Below are 19,302 nucleotides of genomic sequence, written 5' to 3'. Positions count from 1 at the left end.
TTGCCAAGCAGTATACTGATTCACTCATGCGAAGATGCACTCGCAAGATAGGGCTATGTACTTCTCGGGCATGCCGAGAGGCGATTGGCGGGCAGCAGTGGATGCACGACCACCAGCTCAACCTGAAGAAAGTTCCATCAGCATTTCTTTGGAGTCTAGGGGTATGGATGTTGGTTGGACGCAGAGTCCTCCCCCGGTGTCGGAGAAAACCCAGGGAAAGAGGGCAGCAACGGACGAGCCGACTCGAAAGAAGAGGAAGACGGCGACTACTGCTCCCCGCAAACCAGGCAGCATCTTGCTTGGTGATGATTAGACCACTCGAACACGAAGGACCACGGTGTTCGATTGGTCTGACGACGATGAAGTTCTGACGGCTCCTCCACCGAGCACGAAGGAGCCTCCACAAAGCACACGCGCAGGGAATCAATCAGGGGAAGGTGGAGAAGTCCCTAAACCATAGACGAGGGGAGTCCCTGAGCAGCAGGCGAGGGAAGTTCCCGCACAGCAGACAACGGGAGTCCCTACGAGGCAGGCGACGAAAGTCCCTGAGCAACGGACGGAGGTGAACCCAAAGCAGTAGGTGGAGAGGGCCCCAGAGCGGCAGACAGAACAGAGGTCGACTAAGGAGGAGCCGAGGCCTCCCCCACAGAGCATGGGAGTCGACCCGACGGCTGCGCCTGGGGGCTCGGGTAGGCACCGCTGGTTCAAGAAATTGAACCAGCAGACCAAGCCATAAGTATCCTTGTATTGAAGTTACTTTGCTATAGTTTCTTAACTTTTTGTGGTGACTGACGAACTATTTTGATGCAGTGCAAGGTGCATGACGGATCCAACCCCACTCGTCTAGATTGAGCAGCAGCCGACGGCTGGCCCTGGGACGGGGGAGATGCCGGTGGACCCCATCCTAGAGTCCTCGGGTGCTCGGCAGCATGTGGGGGAGCCGATCGCTACCGTTAGCGGACTTGGCGGTGGTGAACAGTTATCGTCAACGGCGAATGAGTCGGCGACAGTCCCCTCGGTAACGGCGGGCACCACTAGGTCCTCGGGAGTAGAAACTGCAGTAACCGGCATCGCGCCAGGATCTGGAGCAGAAAATCTTGCGTCATCGAAGGACCAGACAGCACCCCCTGAGGCGTCAGAGGGCATGGTCGGACCCGCCATCCGACCACCGAGCCCCTAGGTAGTGCCTCTAGCTATAGCAGAAGATGACGAGGTGGAGGAGATCGAGCGTGAAGAACCTAGAGCTCAAGCTGTCCGAATCCTACAAAAGCGCGGCGATGATATAGTAATTGTCGAAGAGGAGGACACCACCAGGGAGTTCAGGAGGCTAGGAGACCTCCCTTACCAGGGTGATGAAGCAGATCAAGGTTAGTACTGAGTCTGGAGTGCTCCTCTTTGACATTAGGAATTGGATTTCGATGTTGTCATTGTGCATGCGCAGGAGATAACTCGGATTGCCGAACAAGCGCCGCCAGATGATAAAGCGAATGGAGCCCCTTGCTGAGGAGAACGAAAAACTCAAAGAGGCGATGAACCTCTCGGAGAGAAATATCCAGAGGGCTCGACGTGAACGAGACCTTGCAGAGTCCAACGTGCGCGAGACCTAGAATACCAGAAGGGGGTCCTAACCGAAAAACTGGCAGGCTGTGTCCGAGCAGGTGTGGAGCCAGTCCGAACAACTGGCCATTGTCTCTAGCCAACTAAAGAGTGCCTCCGAGCAATTGGAGAAAAAAATCCAAACAGCTTAAAAGTGTATCCGAGCAGAAAGCAGGTATGGTATATCGGTGAATGTACTTTTCATTGTTGAACAGCCATATTTTTGGTGTTAATTGTTGCGCTTGTAGAGAAAGACGCAGAGCTCGGCCAACTGCGCTAGGCCATCGAACAACTTCGCCTAGGAGAAGGCGAAGGAGTCAGAGCAAGCAGACAAACTGGCCGAGGAGCTAAAAGGTGAATACCTCCTAGTCGGAATTACTGTTGAAGTAGCTTCCTTGTATGATGGAGCATTGTAACACTTGTAGGCTACCAGTCATAAAGCCAAGGCGCAGTTTGATGTGCTGGTGCAGGAGGCCAAGACCCAAAGGGAGAACTTCGATCACTGTAGTTGCTGCAATTAAGCCAGTGCTTGACTGCATCGACCTAGAAATGGCTGCTCAGCCCGACGGCAGGCGGCAACGTTCGGACACCATCATCCAGAGGTGCAAGGCAGCGTGGGAAAACTTCAAGAGCTTCAACCACGACTGCCATTGTGTCCATTCGCTACTCATGTCCTCGCTGGTGGTTCGGTCCCATTACCCAACTATCGACTTTCAGTCGATAGGGGGCAGGTTCGCCGAAGGACTGAGCGATGCGGAGACCCAGCAGCTGGAGGATGAGGTGGAGGACGCAGCGAAGAAGCTAGGCCGACTGATATAGACTTGTTTGGTGAGACGGACGGCGAAAATGGTGCGCGGTGACCTGCTCGGAGATTATCATCTGTAACACCTGGACGGTGTAGTTAGAACACGCGAAAGCGCAAAAAACACTTATGTATATGATAAATGTTATAAGGTGCATGTGTATTCGGTTAAATTGTATTTCGGTGAAAAGGTCTTCGTAGTTTTGAACATGACGTATTTATAGGGAGTGTAAGTGGAGTCCGAGCAGTTAGTTCACCACTGACCCCTATGGCCTTAGCTAGCCCCTAGTCCATAACAGTCGAGCGCGGAGCCCGTGCACGTGTAGGAGGGATAGGCGTGACCAAGGAACCGCAGCCGACCACCCATAACGTAGAGCGCGGAGCCCTGTGGCACGTGTAGGGAGAGATCGGAGACTGGGTCTTCTCCAAACAAAATAGGGCAGGGACATGTTTTGCTCGGCGATTATCGAAATAACTTGGAGATATAGGTAGTATAAGCGACATCCGAGCAATTAGTTCATGTGCTGAACTCTCAGCCTTGGCTAGCCCGTAGTCCATGACATCGAGCGCAGAGCCCGTGGACGTGTAGGAGGAACAGGCGTGACCAAGGGACCGCAGCCGACCACCCATAACGTAGAGCGCGGAGCCCATGGCACATGTAGGAAGAGATCGGAGGACTGGGTCTTCTTCGCAGAGAACAGAAAAGAAAGTATGCTACTTCGCCGATCGGCGAAATCTCTTTGTAGATTTGGAGTAAAGTGTTCGGCGTTTTCGGATAGAACATGTGGCGAAATACGTTGACGAGTTGGAGGAAACGTATTCAGCGCTTTGGAGAAAATGTGTTCGGCGATTTAGAGAGAAACTTATTCGGTGATTTTTGGCGATAACGCGTCGGCGTTTTGGAGAAATCGTTCGGCGATTTTGGAGAAAACGGTTCGGCGATATCGTTGGAGATTTAGAGGAACGTGGTCGGTGCAGTTATGGCAATTTCGTATTGGAGTTCATTATGAAGTAGCATAGAGCTCGATGACCATGAGTGGATGTTAAACCACAATAGAGACAAAATGGAGATAAGTTATGGAGACCAAAACTTTATTCAACGTAAAAGTGGAGAGTACATATCTGGAGCGTTTCAAGGATAGAAACGTATAAGGTGTTCGATGTGCCATGAGTTGGGAACATCGATTCCTTCTAAGTCACTTAGGCGATAAGACCCTAGGTCGGGTAACCTCTTTGACGACGTAAGGCCCTTCCCAAGGGGAAGAGAGCTTGTGCATCCCTTCAGTTTTTTGTTTTCTGCGGAGAACGAGATCGTCGACAGCAAATGAACGACCTTTGACATTTTCGGTTGTAGTACCTCCGCAAGCCTTCCAGATATTTAGCTGTGCAGACTGTAGGTGATTAGGCATTCTTCCTCAGCCCTGTCGACGTCCTCTGTCCTGAACAGCTGCGGCCTGCTCTTCATCATAGTTTTCCACCCTAGGTGCTCGGAAGGCAATGTCTGCTGGTAGTATGGCTTCTGAGCCATAGACCAAGAAGTATGGAGTCACGCCGATGCTGCGACTAGCTTGAGTACTGCAGTCCCCAGACTACAGCTGGTAGCTCCTTGAGCCATCTGCCGGGTGCTTTTCTTCTTTCTGATATAGTCGCTTTTTGAGGGCATCAAGGATCATGCCGTTCGCCCGTTCGACCTGGCCGTTGGCTCTAGGATGGGCAACGGAGACATATTTGATGGAGATGCAATGGTCCTCGCAGAAGTCCCAGAAGTGATGGCCAGTAAATGTAGTTCTGAGGTCGGTGATGATGCTGTTCGGGAGACCAAATCTGTGGATGATATCTTCGAAGAGCTCGACTGCTTTCTTTACAGTAGCCGAGATGAGCGGTTTGTATTCAATCCACTTGGAGAACTTGTCGATGGTGACATATACATATCAGAAACCTCCTGGCGCTGGCCTGAAAGGCCTAATCATATTCAGTCCCCAGCATGCGAAGGGCTAGGAAACTGGGATGGTTTGCAGCTCTTGCGCCGGCATGTGTATTTGCTTGGCAAAAAATTGGCATCCTTCACAACATCGGACGAGGATCTTCTGCATCAGAGATGGCTGTGGGCCAATAGAAACTAGCTCAGAAAGCCTTGCCGACCAGTGTTCTCGAGGACGCATGGTTGCCGCAGGAACCAGAGTGAATTTCGAGGAGTAGCTTTACTCCCTCCTCTTGGGTAATGTATTTCTACAGTATCCCTTCCTTAGCACTTTTCCTCATCAAGTTGCCGTCCACCAGCACATAATGCTTGCTTCGACTAATTAGGCATTCGGTTTCAGTCTTGTCGGCGGGTACCTTGGCGCTAGTGAGGTACTTGATGAATTGCTCCCTCCAATCGGCGGCCGGTGAAAGTACTAGTAAGTACCAGCTGCTCGGCGGGAGGAACTTCCTGAACTTCCTTATCTTCTTTGATGGATGGTGCCAGGAGATCCTGAATGAAGACCCCCTAGCAGGGATCGTGGCGCGAGAAGAGCCCAACTTGGATAAGTGGTTGGCGAGCTGAATTTTGGTCATGTATCACGTGGTGGTATTCGATGCCATAGAATTTTCCTTCAAACTTCCTGATTTTCGGCGCAATATGCATCCATCTTCTCGCTGGAGCAAGACCAGTCTTTGTTGAGCTGGTTGATGACCAGTGCGGAATCCCCAGTACACCATGAGCGTTTGACTGCCGAGCTCGATGGCTATATGGAGTCCGTGGAGACATGCTTCATATTCGACGGCAGTTGTTGGAGGCCTAGAAAGTGTATCTAGGAAAACTTATCGGAGCTTATCCTTGGTCGGCATAATGAACAGAATGCCAGCACCTAGCACCGTTGATGTTAAGGGCGCCATCGAAGTACATCACCCTAGTGCTCGGGGTAAGTGGCAGCAATAGGCTCTTGGATCTCAGTCCACTCAGCGATGAAATCAGCGAGCGCCTATGACTTGATGGTAGGCCTACTTCTGAATTCGATGGAGTAAGTGCTGAGCCCAACAGTCCACTTGATGATGCGGCCGTTGGCCCCCTTGTTGCGGAGAATGTCCCCTAGAGGAAACTCAAGTGACCACAGCGATCTTGTAGTAGTCGAAGTAGTGTCGGAGCTTGCGTGACGTAATCAAAATTGCGTATAACAGCTTTTGTACCTGAGGATAACGAGTTTTGGGCTCATTAAGTACCTCGCTTATGAAGTATACTAGACGTTGCACCTTGTAGGCATGCCCTGGCTTCCTCGCGTTCAACGACAATAGCTGTGCTGATGATGCAAGAAGTGGCAGCGATGTAGATCAACTAGAGTTTCATCTGGTCATAGCACCGTCATGATCGGAGGCTTTGTTAGGAACAACTTGAGCTGCTCGAAAGCTATGTCTGCCTCCTTCGACTAGGAGAAGCGCTCAGAGGCCTTGAGGAGCTTGAAGAAAGGTAGCCCTTTTTCGCCGAGGCGTGATATGAAGCGGCTTAAGGCAGCCATACAGCCTATAAGCTTCTGTATATCCTTGACACATGTTGGTTGTTTTATGTTGGTGATGGCGGAGACCTTGTCAGGGTTAGGTTCGATGCCTCGAGCACTGACAATGTAGCCTAGCAGTATATCGGATGGAACTCCAAAGATGCACTTTGAAGGGTTCAACTTCCATCGGTACTTGTTCAAGTTAGCAAAAGTTTCCTCAAGGTCAGTGATAAGATTGTTGGCGACCTTGGTCTTGATGACCACATCATCAATGTAGGCTTCGATGTTGCGGCCGATTTGTTGGTCGAGGCACATCTAGATGGCTCTTTGATAGGTTGCTCCGGTGTTCTTGAGTTTGAAGGACATAGTTGTGTAGCAGTAAGCGCCGAAAGACGTGATGAACGATGTCTTGATCTGATCTTCTTCCTTCAGGGAAATCTGGTGATAGCCGGAGTAACAGTCAAGGAAGGAGAGCAGTTCGCAGCCAGCGGTGGAGTCTACAACCTTGTCTATCCGAGGCAGGCCGAAGGGGTCTTTAGGACAGTGTTTGTTAATATTAGTATAATCAACACACATTCTCCATTCTTTATTCTTTTTTCGAACGAGAACAGGGTTTGCCTAACCAATCTGGATGATACACTTCTTTTATGAATTCGGTAGCTAAGAGCCATGTTTATTTCTACCCTAACAGCCTCCTTCTTGTCTGGCGTGAATCGGCGGAGTTTCTACTTGATCGGTTTGGTAGGTTGGCGAGACATTCAAGGAGTGCTCGATCTTCTCCCGTGGTACCCCCGGCATGTCTGTAGGTTTCCAAGCAAACACATCGGCGTTGGCATGTAGGAAGGAGATGAGCGCGCTTTCCTATTTGGGGTCAAGGTGAGCCCCAATCTTCACGGTCTTGGAGGGGTCGTCGAGGCCGAGGCCAACCTCCTTGACTTCCTTTGACTTGGTGGAGGCACGAGGAGGCTCCAGCTCTGGGATCTCCATATCTTTGGCAGGCACCATCTTGGCTTTGGTGACCACGCTAGCCATCTAGATGAAGAGGTCGGTAGCTTCGGCGAGGGCGAGACTCTCTGTCTCGCAGGCATAGGCGATGGAGAGGTTGGCCCGCAGGCCAAGACTACAGCAGGCGAAGGCATCTTCAGCACCAGATAGGCATAGTGCGGCATGACCATGAATTTGGCCAGAGCTGACCGACCAAGTATGGCGTGGTAGGCGGTGTCGAAGTCGGCGACGTAGAAGTTGATGTGTTTGACGTGGTAGTTGCTTGCCATGCCGAACTGTACTGGTAGGGTAATCTCTCCAAGCAGTTTGGAGGCCCTACCAGGTACCACACCTCAAAAGGAGGAGTCGGAGGGTGTGAGATCTGACAAACCGAGGCCTAGCTCTTTTAGAGCTCCGGCGAAGAGGAGATTTAGAGCGGTCCCACTGTCGACGAGCACTTTTCTAAAGAGCACCTTCTGTACGGTTACGTCGAGGATGAGGGGAAAATGCCCTATGTAGGGAATATCCGCCCACTGGTCGGCCCTACTGAAGGTGATGGAGACCTTAGACCATGGACGATAGCTGGGGTTGGCGGTGGTGTCTTCCATAGTGACAGAGAGCACCCGCCATGCGACGAGCTTCCATTCTCTTCTGCTCTCAGTGGAGGCGAGGCCCCCAAAGATGGTGGCGACCACCTTGTCGTGGTCCTGGAAGGCATTGTTGTTGCCCCCGGGTGGTCGGCGACCTCTAGCTCCATCATTGGCGTCGTCGTCCAGCTTCTTGTCCTAAATCTCCTTAGCCAAACCAAAGCAGTTCTTCATCTTGTGTTTGGTGTTCTTGTGAAGAGGGCACGGGCCATAGAGAATCTTTTGGTACTGTTTGTCATAGTTGCGCTTGGCGTGAGGTTGACTGACGGCGGTGATGATGTGGTCTGGCCAGCGGCGATGATTTTGTCCAGGCCTAGGTCCTTCTGTCTGATCACGACCGCTGTCGCGATGGTAGCTACGGTCGTCGAGGCGGTGGTCGCTGTGGCGTCGGTCGTCGGGGCGGTCGTCGTAGTGGCGAGATGGGCGATGAGTGCCCACATCCTCATTGAAGCGCACCTCGGCTTCCTTGGTGTCGGTGTACTGGTTGGCCATAGTGATCATCTCGCCGATGCCAGTGGGTGGCTTGTGGTTGAATTTGGAGCAAAGCTCGCGATGGTGGAGTCCTCGGATGAAGGCGGTGATGACCTCAGCTTCCATGATGTTGGGAATAGAATTCCTCATCTCGGAGAAACATCGAATGTAGCTACAGAGGAGCTCAGACGGCTTCTGGTTGATGCGGTTGAGATCATGCTTGGTGCCAGGTCGAGTACACGTGGCCATATAGTTGTCGGTGAAGACTTTCTTCAGCTCTTCCCAGGATCCGATGGAGTCCGACACGAGGCTGGTAAACCAGCTCATGGCAGGTGGCGTGAGCATGATGGGGAGATAATTTGCCACGACATTGGTGTCTCCTCCGGTGGCACGGATAGCAGTGGCGTAAGCCTGTAGCCACTGTGTCGGGTTCATCCTTCCTTCGTAGAGCTCGACCCTAGTGATCTTAAAACCACGGGGCCACCAAAGTGTTCAGAGTGCCCTTGTGAAAGCTGGAGGCCCCTCAGGGTTGTCGACACTGTTGTCTGCAGTGTTGCCATCAACGATAGGCTCGAGGGCTGAGTCCGGGTCGCCGTACTCCTACTCGTACTCCTAGCAGCGACGTACTTCGTCTTTATGGTGACCGAAACGACATTGCTCAATACACCATCACGTATCCTGGAGGTTGCTGAGGTGCACTCGAGCATCCTGTTCGACCTCCTTGTCGTATTGGTGATGGTGTTCGACGCGATGGCCCCTGGCTCCCTCTTAGAGAGGTAGCGACTGGTCGGCGAAACAACTTTGGCTGGGGTAGTGATTAGATCTCGGCGCAACTGATCGGGGAATCATGCTCGTAGAGCATGAAGGTCTCTGATCCTTGTGAATCTTATTAACCTAACAGTGTGCCGCTTTAAGCATGGCGGCAACCTTAGCAAGCTCGAGCATCTATGGGAGGCGAGCAAGCTCATTGGTGGCCACTGCCAGATTGGCGCTTGGAGTCTTGAAGACGTTGTGGCCGTCAACGCGAAGAAATTCTTCATCGAGGTCACGGTGGAGCGGGAGCGGTCTTCCCTATGAATCGAGCCGATTATTCTGAACAGCCTCGGCCCTCGCAGTGGCTGCCTCGTTTTCTCGGTGCTGCGCATGGTTGATGTTCTGATTCTCCCAAGCAACGTGCTCCTCCTTGGTTTTGCCATTCCGAGGAGGGCTGTCGACGCTGACGTTGAAGATCGCACCACCCTAGAAGGGTGGGAGAAGGAGTTTCTCGAAGAAGGTTTCGGCGAGGGTCTCTGTAGAGCCCTGAGACTTGGAGCCTGGATTTTCCTCCGGGATGACCTGGAGGGGCACTCTAGGGCACCAGCCTAAGTGTAGCATGTTGACGGCTGGCGAAGGCTAGACGGCGATCTAGTCGGCGAGTAGATGGGCGCATTCCACCTGGTCGACGAATTTGCCCCTCAGGGCGTCTTGGCAAGTGGCAGCGACGTTGGTGAGCCCAAAGGGCAGAGCCACAACTCCTGGAGTTTTCCGGGCAGCCTTTGATAGATTTGGATCGGAGGGTGGTCGGCGCTGAACTAAAGTGTCCAGAGCTGATTCGGCGATGGAGAGACAATCAGCGAGCTTCAGACCGACCTAATCGATGGATTCGATCAGATCATCGTTGTTGATCTGCCTCCTTTGGTAGCGAGGAAGCGGGCGGCGAGTTGTTGATGAAGGAGGCCTCGGAAGCGGTTCCGAGATCAGATCTGCAGTCGTAGGTGCGGGGATGATCGGAGCAGAATTGATCTGCACCAGCTCAAGGAGCTCTCCGACTCCGTCAGCGTTGATGGTCCATGAGATCGATCCGACCGTGAAGATTTGGCCGGGCTACGGGAGGGACGAAGAGCTTACGGAAAAAACCATCTTGTTCAATGAGGAAACAGCACACACACCCCTACCTGGCGCACCAACTATCGACAGAATATCGTTGACAGTCCTCCGAGGGGTATCCCACGAAGGTAGATTGATCGGTAGGGGAGCGTGAGATCAAGAACAAGAAGGCAACAGAGACACACGAGTTAGACAGATTCAGACCGTCAGTTTGATGTAATACCCTACTCCTGTGGTCTGTTGGTTTGTATTAGCTATCGTATGATATTGCGTGTGTTTGGAGGGGGTCCCTGCCCGCCTTATATAGTTCGGGGAGTAGGATTACAAATCGGTTAGATATGAGAGATAACCGGAAAGTAATAACTGATTACAGGAATCTTAGGATCATACATATCCTAACAGATCTCGTAGTATCTTCATGATATCTTCCAAATGTCTTGCGGAAGGCGCCGTCCAGAATCGTGCACCGCAAGGCTTCGTCTTGTGGGCTAGGGCCACCCCTGAGGGCGTAGTCCATGTGGTCTGCCGTGGGTATCCGGGGTCGTACCCCCACAGTGATGATGGAAATTGATTCTATGTATCACCATTCTATATTTCTACTTTGCAACTTATAACATGCTCTTTGACTCACTCACCTACGGTAGAAATACAATATATAAGTATCTCTCGTATAGCCAACAATAATTTACAAATATAATCTATATACAATCATATTAGCTTAATTAATATGTGTCTTAGTTATGATTCTTAAAATGAATTCAATTCCAAGAATTCAAACGGGCCTAGAAAAACAGTTATAGTCATAGTTTTGTGCTTACTTGTGTCTTTGCCCAATCCCATGAATAAGTAGTTCTAGTCGTACGCGAGCTTCAAGCCATATATGGGTTAGGCTAAATTCTCAAGTCTAGTTCAAATTAAGTACCTTATATGTTTTGTTGAAGTAAACAACCCATGAAAGCATGTAATTTTTACAGTAAAATCACACAAACAATATAACATACATGTTTCTTGTGTTCTCTTCATAGAAATGAAATATTAATTTTATTTTCTTTCTTTTATGTACCTATAAGTAAATATAGCTAGTACTCCTTTCATTCTAAGTTGCAAGTCGTTCTGTCTTTTCTAGGTATATAGTTTTTTACTATATATTTAGACATAAACGCTATATTTAGGTATGTACTAAAGACAATGTACATTAAAAGGCCATAATAACTTACAATTTGTACCGAATGAGGTATTTGTTTTATTTTCATTGAAGACCTGTGACTCTAGCGATAGTGGCATCACCATTGCTAGGTGGGATGGTGGCGAAAGAAGGAGAGCATGCGGCAATTCTCGCTACAAGGAAGAAAGAGCATGTGAAGCGATGAAGGGAGGTGGAAGGAGGAAGATTGAGGTTGAGGTGCCAATATGACCTTTCCTTTATCTACTAGAGCATCTCTAGTGATTCTTCAATATCTCCTATCTATCTGTATAAAATTGATATATTAGAGGTAACTATAATTTTTCTTTGTTCTAACAGTCCTCTAATATCTCTCTCTTTTTTGTTTGTGGCGACAAACATTTTTCTTATATACTCTCAAATAAAAGGGGAATTGTATGTCACCCAATAGCATGAGCTCACTCAAACTGTTAATTTCCAGCCATCTTCCTCCTACATATCTTAGGGGCCACCTTTCAAATAGGTATTAGGGGAGATATATTGGGATACTAGGATAACAACTCTATCAATATATTTATAAAAAAATATTAGGCTACCGAATACCTATAAATTGGATGACAGATTATTAAGAGATTGTTGTAGATTCTCTTAATGGCTTTGTAGTGGTGAGCCAGACCAAATACCCTTACTAGTAGATACGCCTGTGTTGTAAAAACGAAATGTAAAAACCTTGTTCCACGGTGATATGAATGATTTATGGCTCGGCGATTTATGTAACGGTTATAATAGAACCTTGTACTATCACTGGACGCACAAACACGTGTGTTTTTAGCTTATATGAGTACGAGACGCGAGTCTGTGTTGAATAAGGATCAAGACTGACATGATGACACTTTATTAAAAAGTAAAAAAAGACAGAGGAACCATTTACCTTTTTTCCTCTTTTTACTATAAAAAAACATAGATATAATATAATATAAATATAGATATGGACCCTTTTTAAACTCTGAAAATTGATAGGATTTTTAGAGATTTTTTTTTTTTTGTAAAAAAACCCAGATGCAAATATGAGATTCTCCCAAGGGCTACGCGGCATATAAAAGTCCGGGCCCCTTAAAATTCCACTTCTTCGTCTTCGCTCTTTTTCCTCCCGCTTCCGAGTTCCGACCGCTCCTCCTCTCCTCCGCTCACACTCCACATGCCGACTGGTGGGTGGCGGCGGCGGCGGAGTCGTAGGCGCCTGAATCAGCGGTCTTGTAGTGACGCCGGAACCGGGGGCGCGCGGGGGAAGAAGATGGCGGCGCCGGCTTCCTCGGCGGCCGGGCGCGGCGGGGGCATGTCGTCGGACAACGCCAAGGGCCTGGTCCTCGCGGTGTCGTCGAGCGCCTTCATCGGGGCCAGCTTCATCGTCAAGAAGATGGGGCTCAGGAGGGCCGCCGACTCCGGCGTCCGCGCGGGTGAGTGAGGGCTCTGCTCGCCGCGTCCGTCGGTGGATGCCCGCGCTGGTGTCTGGATCTCCTCCTCCCAGGATGGTGGGTGCGCGCGCTGGGTTGGTTGGCTCGCACGACGGCGAGGCGTCGAGTTGTTGGGCTGTGTGCCAGCCATGTGGTTGCTTAGCTGGCTACTGGGAATCGGGTTGAAGCTTTGAAATTGATTTCTTGTTCTTTTTTTTTTGGGTTCCCCTTGCAACGCGGTTTCGGGTGGCTGTTGTTGGTTTGGTTGGTGAGAGGGATCTCCCGCGGTAGAAAAAAAATGTGATGGGCTGTTCTTCTCGATGGTGGAAGTCCAGTCGAGTCCAAGAAATTACTTTCATGGTGGAAATTTGGGGATCCTGATCTGAGTTTTCTTTGTTGAAGCTTTTCTTTTCTTGATTTGGTTTGTCAGAGGAGCCAAGTGGACTACGGAGAAAAGGTTAATTTCTTTGGGCGTGGTAGATTTGGTCATGGCGGAAATTGACCACCATGAGAGCAAAGTTCGATTGTGTCAGCCAGCCCAATAAATTTAGTCAAAGATCCTTCCTGATTCTTCCTACTGTCGTTGGGTGGATGGATTGATTCTCTTTGCTTGGTGGAGAAAAAGGTTGCAATCATTGACGGCCAGGCATATCTTACCGGAGACTTGGGGTCTATGGTGATGCAAAAAAGTTTGCCTGCATAAGTGGTCGAATCGAGTCGAGGGTGTTTGCTTGTGCTCTTCAGTTGCAACTTGCAAAGGGGGCTCAACTAGTCAAAGACGAAAACGTTTGTTTGCCACTTTTGTTTTGCATTTGCAATGGCTTTTATTAGAAACAAGTTGAGTGAATCTTTGTTTTTGTTAACAGTACTGCATTGCATGACTGATGACGAGCCTGGCAAATATACTGATATTATTCATTTGTATTTCATAAATTATGCCCTTTTGCTTTCCTTTAGTTTAGTGCCAAGCTTAATTATATGTTTTTATGTACATAAACCAGGATATGGCGGGTTTTCTTACTTAGTGGAGCCTCTTTGGTGGATAGGCATGATTTCTAGTAAGTCTTCTATCCATTCTTGTTAAATCATTGACGTTTTATATTACTAAATTCCTTTGGTTCCTTTGTCACTTCCTCCCTCCGTCCAAAAAAAGAATGCAATTCTCACTTCCCGAGGGGTAATTTTTTTTTAAGTTTGAGCAAATTTATACAAAAAAATTACTAACATTTCCTGTAAAACTTAGTCAAAACTTAGAAAAGTTTGACTCATCCAAAACCTAAAATTGCATTCTTTTTTGGGACGGAAGGAATATATGTATGCAATCTTTTTCCACATTGGGGTTATTGGTGTTTTCCTTCTAATCTAAAGTATGTCATGTTCCATTTGAATATTTTCCCTATTATTATTCTTGCTTGGCCTACCAACCCTAGTGAGTTTAGTTGGTTCTCACTTCTCACCCTGCTTTGCTAACACTGCCTATGTTCATATTCCTTATAGAAAAAATGCAAAAAAAAAAAAAAAAATCATGCTGAGAATTTGAGATACATATGGCCGATTTGTATTAGGGAGAGTAAGAATTCATTCAAGAAAGTTGATCTTGATAGTTTCATAGGTGCATGTAGATACAGATATTAGTAAGATAATTGTTACTGGACCAATACTGGCCTATCATCTGAATGGTACACTTCATTGTTAACAATGCCTGTGGCTCTTTGACCTTCCAGGGCATTCTCTGCAAAATCTTTGCTGAACTTAATAGGATGTGGACGGAATGAGATTATGTAGTATACTAAGTTTGCTAATTGTTTTAAACTGCTGCTACAACCTTTTCTAGGAGAACCTGTCACTGAAGCTTTCTGAATGAGAGAAACTTGAAATATTTCCACTTACATGTCTTTTGTGCACAGTGATTGTAGGTGAAATTGCCAATTTTGCTGCTTATGCGTTCGCTCCTGCTATTCTTGTCACTCCTCTTGGTGCACTCAGTATAATCATCAGGTACATGTTTATGTCAAACTTAATAGCATTGAGCTTTACCTAGCTAGTTATTAAATTGAATGGTAATTTTTGTAACTTCTGCAGCGCTGCACTTGCACATGCCATTCTACAGGAGAAACTGCACACATTTGGTATACTCGGTTGTGTTCTCTGTGTTGTCGGATCCATAACAATTGTGCTCCATGCTCCACAAGAGCGTGACATTGATTCTGTAAAGGAAGTTTGGGATCTTGCAACTGAACCAGGTATTTACTATTCCTTTTTTTTTTGGAAACAGGTATTTAGTATACTGAGTACTACCAAGACTGGTTAACAGCATTACGACTTTGTTACAATTCCAATGACCTAGATTTATTAATTATTTATCGGTTCCTTGTGTTTGCAGCTTTCCTTTGCTATGCCGCTATAGTAGTTACAGCAGCCTTAGTGCTTATATATTTTGTTGTCCCTCATCATGGACAAACAAACATAATGGTGTACATTGGAGTGTGTTCTCTTCTGGGATCACTCACGGTATGTTTTTTCCCAAGTATATATGGATCAAGCATGATATTTTTTATGTTTGTCAACTGGAATTTCACAAAATACCATTTTTCTATCTGATAGTAGGAAGTTGTGCAGGTTATGAGTGTAAGAGCTCTTGGAATTGCCTTGAAGCTAACATTCTCAGGAACAAACCAATTATTCTATCCTCAGACTTGGGCCTTTGCACTAATTGTAGCTACCTGTGTGAGCACCCAGATTAACTATCTAAATAAGGTAATTGTTCTGTTTAGCGACTTTTTTTTATTATAGACTACATTAACGAATCATATTTAGATATAGAAAGTATCCAGTTTTTCTGAAACATGCAAGTTTGACCACCATGATAAGCATATGAGGCTCACCAAATTCACTGAAGGGATTATTACCTTAGTTATTTCTGTCCTTTCTAGAATCATTAAAAAGTTGCATATCTGGGTGGCTTAGCAGCATTTGTAGTCATCAGAATGTCTTTCTAGTATGCATCTAACTGAATGGAATTTAGCCTTGTAAGCTTCCATGTTACTTTATTCCAGACCTCATTCTGTGAGCACACAATAGATACTAGACCTATTAGCATTTGAAGTGATTCCTTAATATAGGATCAAGTTTTGATACAAAATATGAATCTGGACTTTTGGATTAGCAAGGGTTCTTTAAGCAGCTTGTCCAATTCATTACTTGTTGCATTATCTGCCTTCTGAAGGATACATATTTGGTTTTGATAAGGGAAGGGGGGGATGTTATTACTTATGCTGTTATGCAAACATAAGGAAGCGTACGCAGCTTATTTTATAATCTGTCCTATGTTTTTGAACTGTAGCTTGCAGTTCTTACTGTATCAAGCTGGTCTTCTAATATTTTAAAATATGGTTAAGAATTTCATGCAAGCTAAGTTAATGTGCTTTCCTCTTTAAATTGCAGGCATTGGATACATTTAATACAGCAGTTGTCTCACCAATATATTACGTGATGTTTACATCACTAACAATTATAGCCAGTGTGATAATGTTCAAGGTAACCCATTTTATTACTTTCATGAGAAACCATTATCGTTTATTGTTGTTAAGTGAATGTTTTTGTTGAAAAAAGTTAAGAAATTCACTTGCTTGCTGTTTGATTCTATTCTTGCCTTGATCTAACTATATATTGTTCCTATAAGTGGGGATGGTTTACTAGAAACTAGATCTCACAATGATAGGCATTTTGCTTTCAGTATATTAACTAACAGAAGTTCACACATTAGTGGCTTGCCAGATACAGGCTCCAGGATCCTTTGTAACTGGATCATAAGGCCATACTAACTAACAGAAGTTCACACATTAGTGTCTTCTATTCTTTATATATATACTTGTAGAAGTTGTGCTAGTTCTATCTATATATTGACATAATTCTCTTTTTCTCTCTCTATATGTATATATGCATGGTGATCATGCCTTTTATGTGAATTACCTACTGCATCAAATGTATATCTTAGTTTATCAGCGCTTTGTTTCTTGATGTGCAGGATTGGGACCATCAAAATCCAACACAAATTGTTACAGAGATGTGTGGCTTCATGACTATCCTATCTGGGACGTTTCTTCTTCACAAGACAAAAGATATGACTGATAGTATGTCACGATTCATGAATTTTTACAAACCCCTTGAGAATGTTTGGTTTTGTCTTTTGAAATTTTCTTTTCAAACAGGTCCTGGACAATGTTTGTCCACACGACGGCCAAAGCATGCTAGTCAGAATGCGTTTGCAATTGAAGTCATGCCACTAAAATGTCAAGATTCTATAGATGATGAGACCTTGACGTTGTCACTTCCCAAGGTTGAAAATGGTTACCTAAAGGAAGAGCATCTTCTTAGATACAAATACTCAAGTATGGTCTGATAGATAATTCTTGGCCAACATTTGGCAGGAAGCTGTTGAGAATCATTTTGCTCTCAGACATGATTGATTGATGTAGAACTGGAGTTAGCAGCTTTATGTCAACCCGGCCTTGGATAGATTGATACTACGGATTATAAGTTGTCAACTGTGGTTTGCCTGTATCTTGATGATGATTTTAGCGAAGGAACAAGCCAGAAGGATGCCACATTCAGGCCAATTAAGTGCTAGTCATCCAGGAATATACTGGTTCCAGAAAAGCATTCGAAGTGTACTTAGATACAGTGGTGTCACCAACTATACTATTTTTTCCCCTCATTTTAGGACGTCATGTGGTATCTGCAATGTGATCTTATATGATTTCTACTAGGATGATGCCATATAGAAACGTCAGGCTTCAGTTTTACCTGTAATTACCTCAAATTGCTGCCCAGTTGTCATTGTGTATACTTAGTCTGTGTAAGTATATCAATTCAGATTTTGTGATAAGGGACCCCTTTGGATAAACTGTTGATCATTCTAATTCACATGTCTCACACTGTTAATATTTTTCTGAGTATGTGCCTCATTGATAACCATTGTTTTTCATTCTTAATAGTGTTTACTGTTTAAAAATGCATTTTTGGGACCATAAGTGTGATTAAAGCAGGAAGGTTTGCTTGTATAGTTATTACAAGTATACAGCCAATGCTTTAAATTTGTAGTAGTTGCCATACTTTGTAAGTTTGCAGGATACCTGGATGCAGAAAGAAATGGAAGTGGTTTTTTAAGGGAGGACCAAAGAGTTTCTCCTCAAACATATTCTTCTACTTAGTCATCAATCTGAGGTAAAGAAAGCATTCTTGTATAAACTGTTTTTGCCTTTTTTTTTTGTTGCTCCTTGTTGCTACTATTTGCTACAGCCTTTTTATGATTACTCCTTTGTAGGTTCTACTATTCTTGCTTAGAAAATCTGCTGAACTTGTTTTAAAAAAGTTAAGTGCAACAGTTCTTGTGAAAAATTTACCTCAACTTGGATTGTGGATAATGTATTGTGGTGTATATGATTAGAAAAAAAAAACCTGTTCTAAGCTTAAACCCAATATGTTGCAGGTACATCTAAAATAGGACTGTATGATTGTGGTGTATATGCAGGTACTTTAACGTTGAGCTGTGCTGTGCTCATTTTGTGCATGATTAAATGTCTCCTAACTGATGTGTGATATGATATGATTTTTTACATCAAGCATAATCCTAGATAATGAATTGGTCATGGCCTCACGGGAACTTAGTTTCTCTTTTTTTGTGAAAGCTCCATTTTGTTTATTTCTAAGGAACATCAGCTTTGTTGTTTAGGGTTTGATGTCATCATGTTTTTGTTTCAATTATCAAATGGCCCGTGTTACATGTCATTCCTTACCTAAATATGACTTTTCAAAAAGTTATTCTACATGAAGAGAATGATATCGTACCATGGATCAGTTATAATATGTCTGTGAACTACTTACAAGAACTTGCAACCAAGTTTTGAATTGTTATGATGCTTATCCCAGTACAATATAAATATTGCCACCTTGGACATGAATTGTTTCTGTTATCATGATGAAGAACAGCTACATGCATCAGAGGGTTGAACTGAATCAGATGACTACTTGTGTAGTGTGACAATCACAGTGGTTGATAGAGTGACAATAACAGATTTGTGTCTGTGTTTGTCAACTGCAACGACTCCTTTGATCTTGAGATTGTTACATTGTGACAGGAGCCACATAAAAGGCGATTGCACCCCCAACTACAAAAGAAACTGCTGCAACCCAAATAGCTGACCTGAAGTCATCTTCAGTGTGTGGGATATTGTCTGTAGTCTTGCTATCTTCTGTACCTTTTTTGAGGCCTGGATTTCCAGTCACATTAAGCATCATCCTTCTAGCCTTCTAGGAAAGTCAGGCAAGGGCTCTGAGAGTTGGTTGAAAGAAAGGAACAGATATGTTAAACATTTGCAGGCTTGCAAGTGAGGACGGTACCTGACCCTATAGGTTTTTGTTTGAGTGGAAGATGAAAAAACTGTTGAACATTCCAAATTCCCAATGTTTGAAGGAATATACCCATCAAGATAGTTGTGACCTAGTTCAATAAAACTCGATTTCGTTGGCATCACAGGAATGGTTCCTGTTAGCTCATTGTTCCTGAGATCAGGAGTTATTAGAAACTGTGAACTGATCGAAGTGTTTGCCATGCAAATTTGTATAGCAGAGAATTGGCAACTGAATAACCGCGGAAGGCATATATCCAGTAATAAATGAGTTCTGACCCAGGTAAACTACTTCCAGTTTATTCATATTGGAAAATGAATTTGGGACATGTCCATTAAGATTGTTCATTTGGAGCTTCATCATGACCAGCCCCGGTCAGTGATTCCCAGCTCAGCAGGTAGAGCACTCTGCAGCTTATTAGATGACAAGTCTAGGA

The 19,302-nt window shown here is 45.6% G+C and overlaps 1 protein-coding gene across 2 annotated transcripts; it reads left to right on the top strand.

The window, feature by feature from the left end:
* The first annotated feature begins 12,126 nt into the window (after positions 1–12,126).
* On the top strand, positions 12,127–17,377 carry LOC136486507 (probable magnesium transporter NIPA4). Of its 2 annotated transcripts, XM_066483411.1 has the most exons (10): positions 12,127–12,458; positions 13,457–13,513; positions 14,363–14,453; positions 14,538–14,698; positions 14,839–14,966; positions 15,075–15,212; positions 15,900–15,992; positions 16,483–16,588; positions 16,667–16,794; positions 16,886–17,377. In XM_066483411.1, the coding sequence occupies exons 1-10, from the start codon at positions 12,200–12,202 to the stop codon at positions 16,922–16,924; spliced, it is 1,200 nt and encodes a 399-aa protein (XP_066339508.1). In that variant the 5' UTR covers positions 12,127–12,199; the 3' UTR covers positions 16,925–17,377. The 2 variants fall into 2 exon arrangements, with proteins under 2 accessions (XP_066339508.1, XP_066339507.1); XM_066483410.1 differs by having other exon boundaries at positions 12,128–12,458; positions 16,667–17,377.
* Positions 17,378–19,302: the final 1,925 nt, after the last annotated feature.

The sequence above is a fragment of the Miscanthus floridulus genome, chromosome 10 (assembly GCF_019320115.1).
Source record: "Miscanthus floridulus cultivar M001 chromosome 10, ASM1932011v1, whole genome shotgun sequence".
In the NCBI taxonomy this organism is placed as follows: Eukaryota; Viridiplantae; Streptophyta; class Magnoliopsida; order Poales; family Poaceae; genus Miscanthus; species Miscanthus floridulus.
The sequence above is the reverse complement of the archived record's forward strand: the minus strand, read 5'-3'. Positions and strand labels throughout refer to the sequence as shown.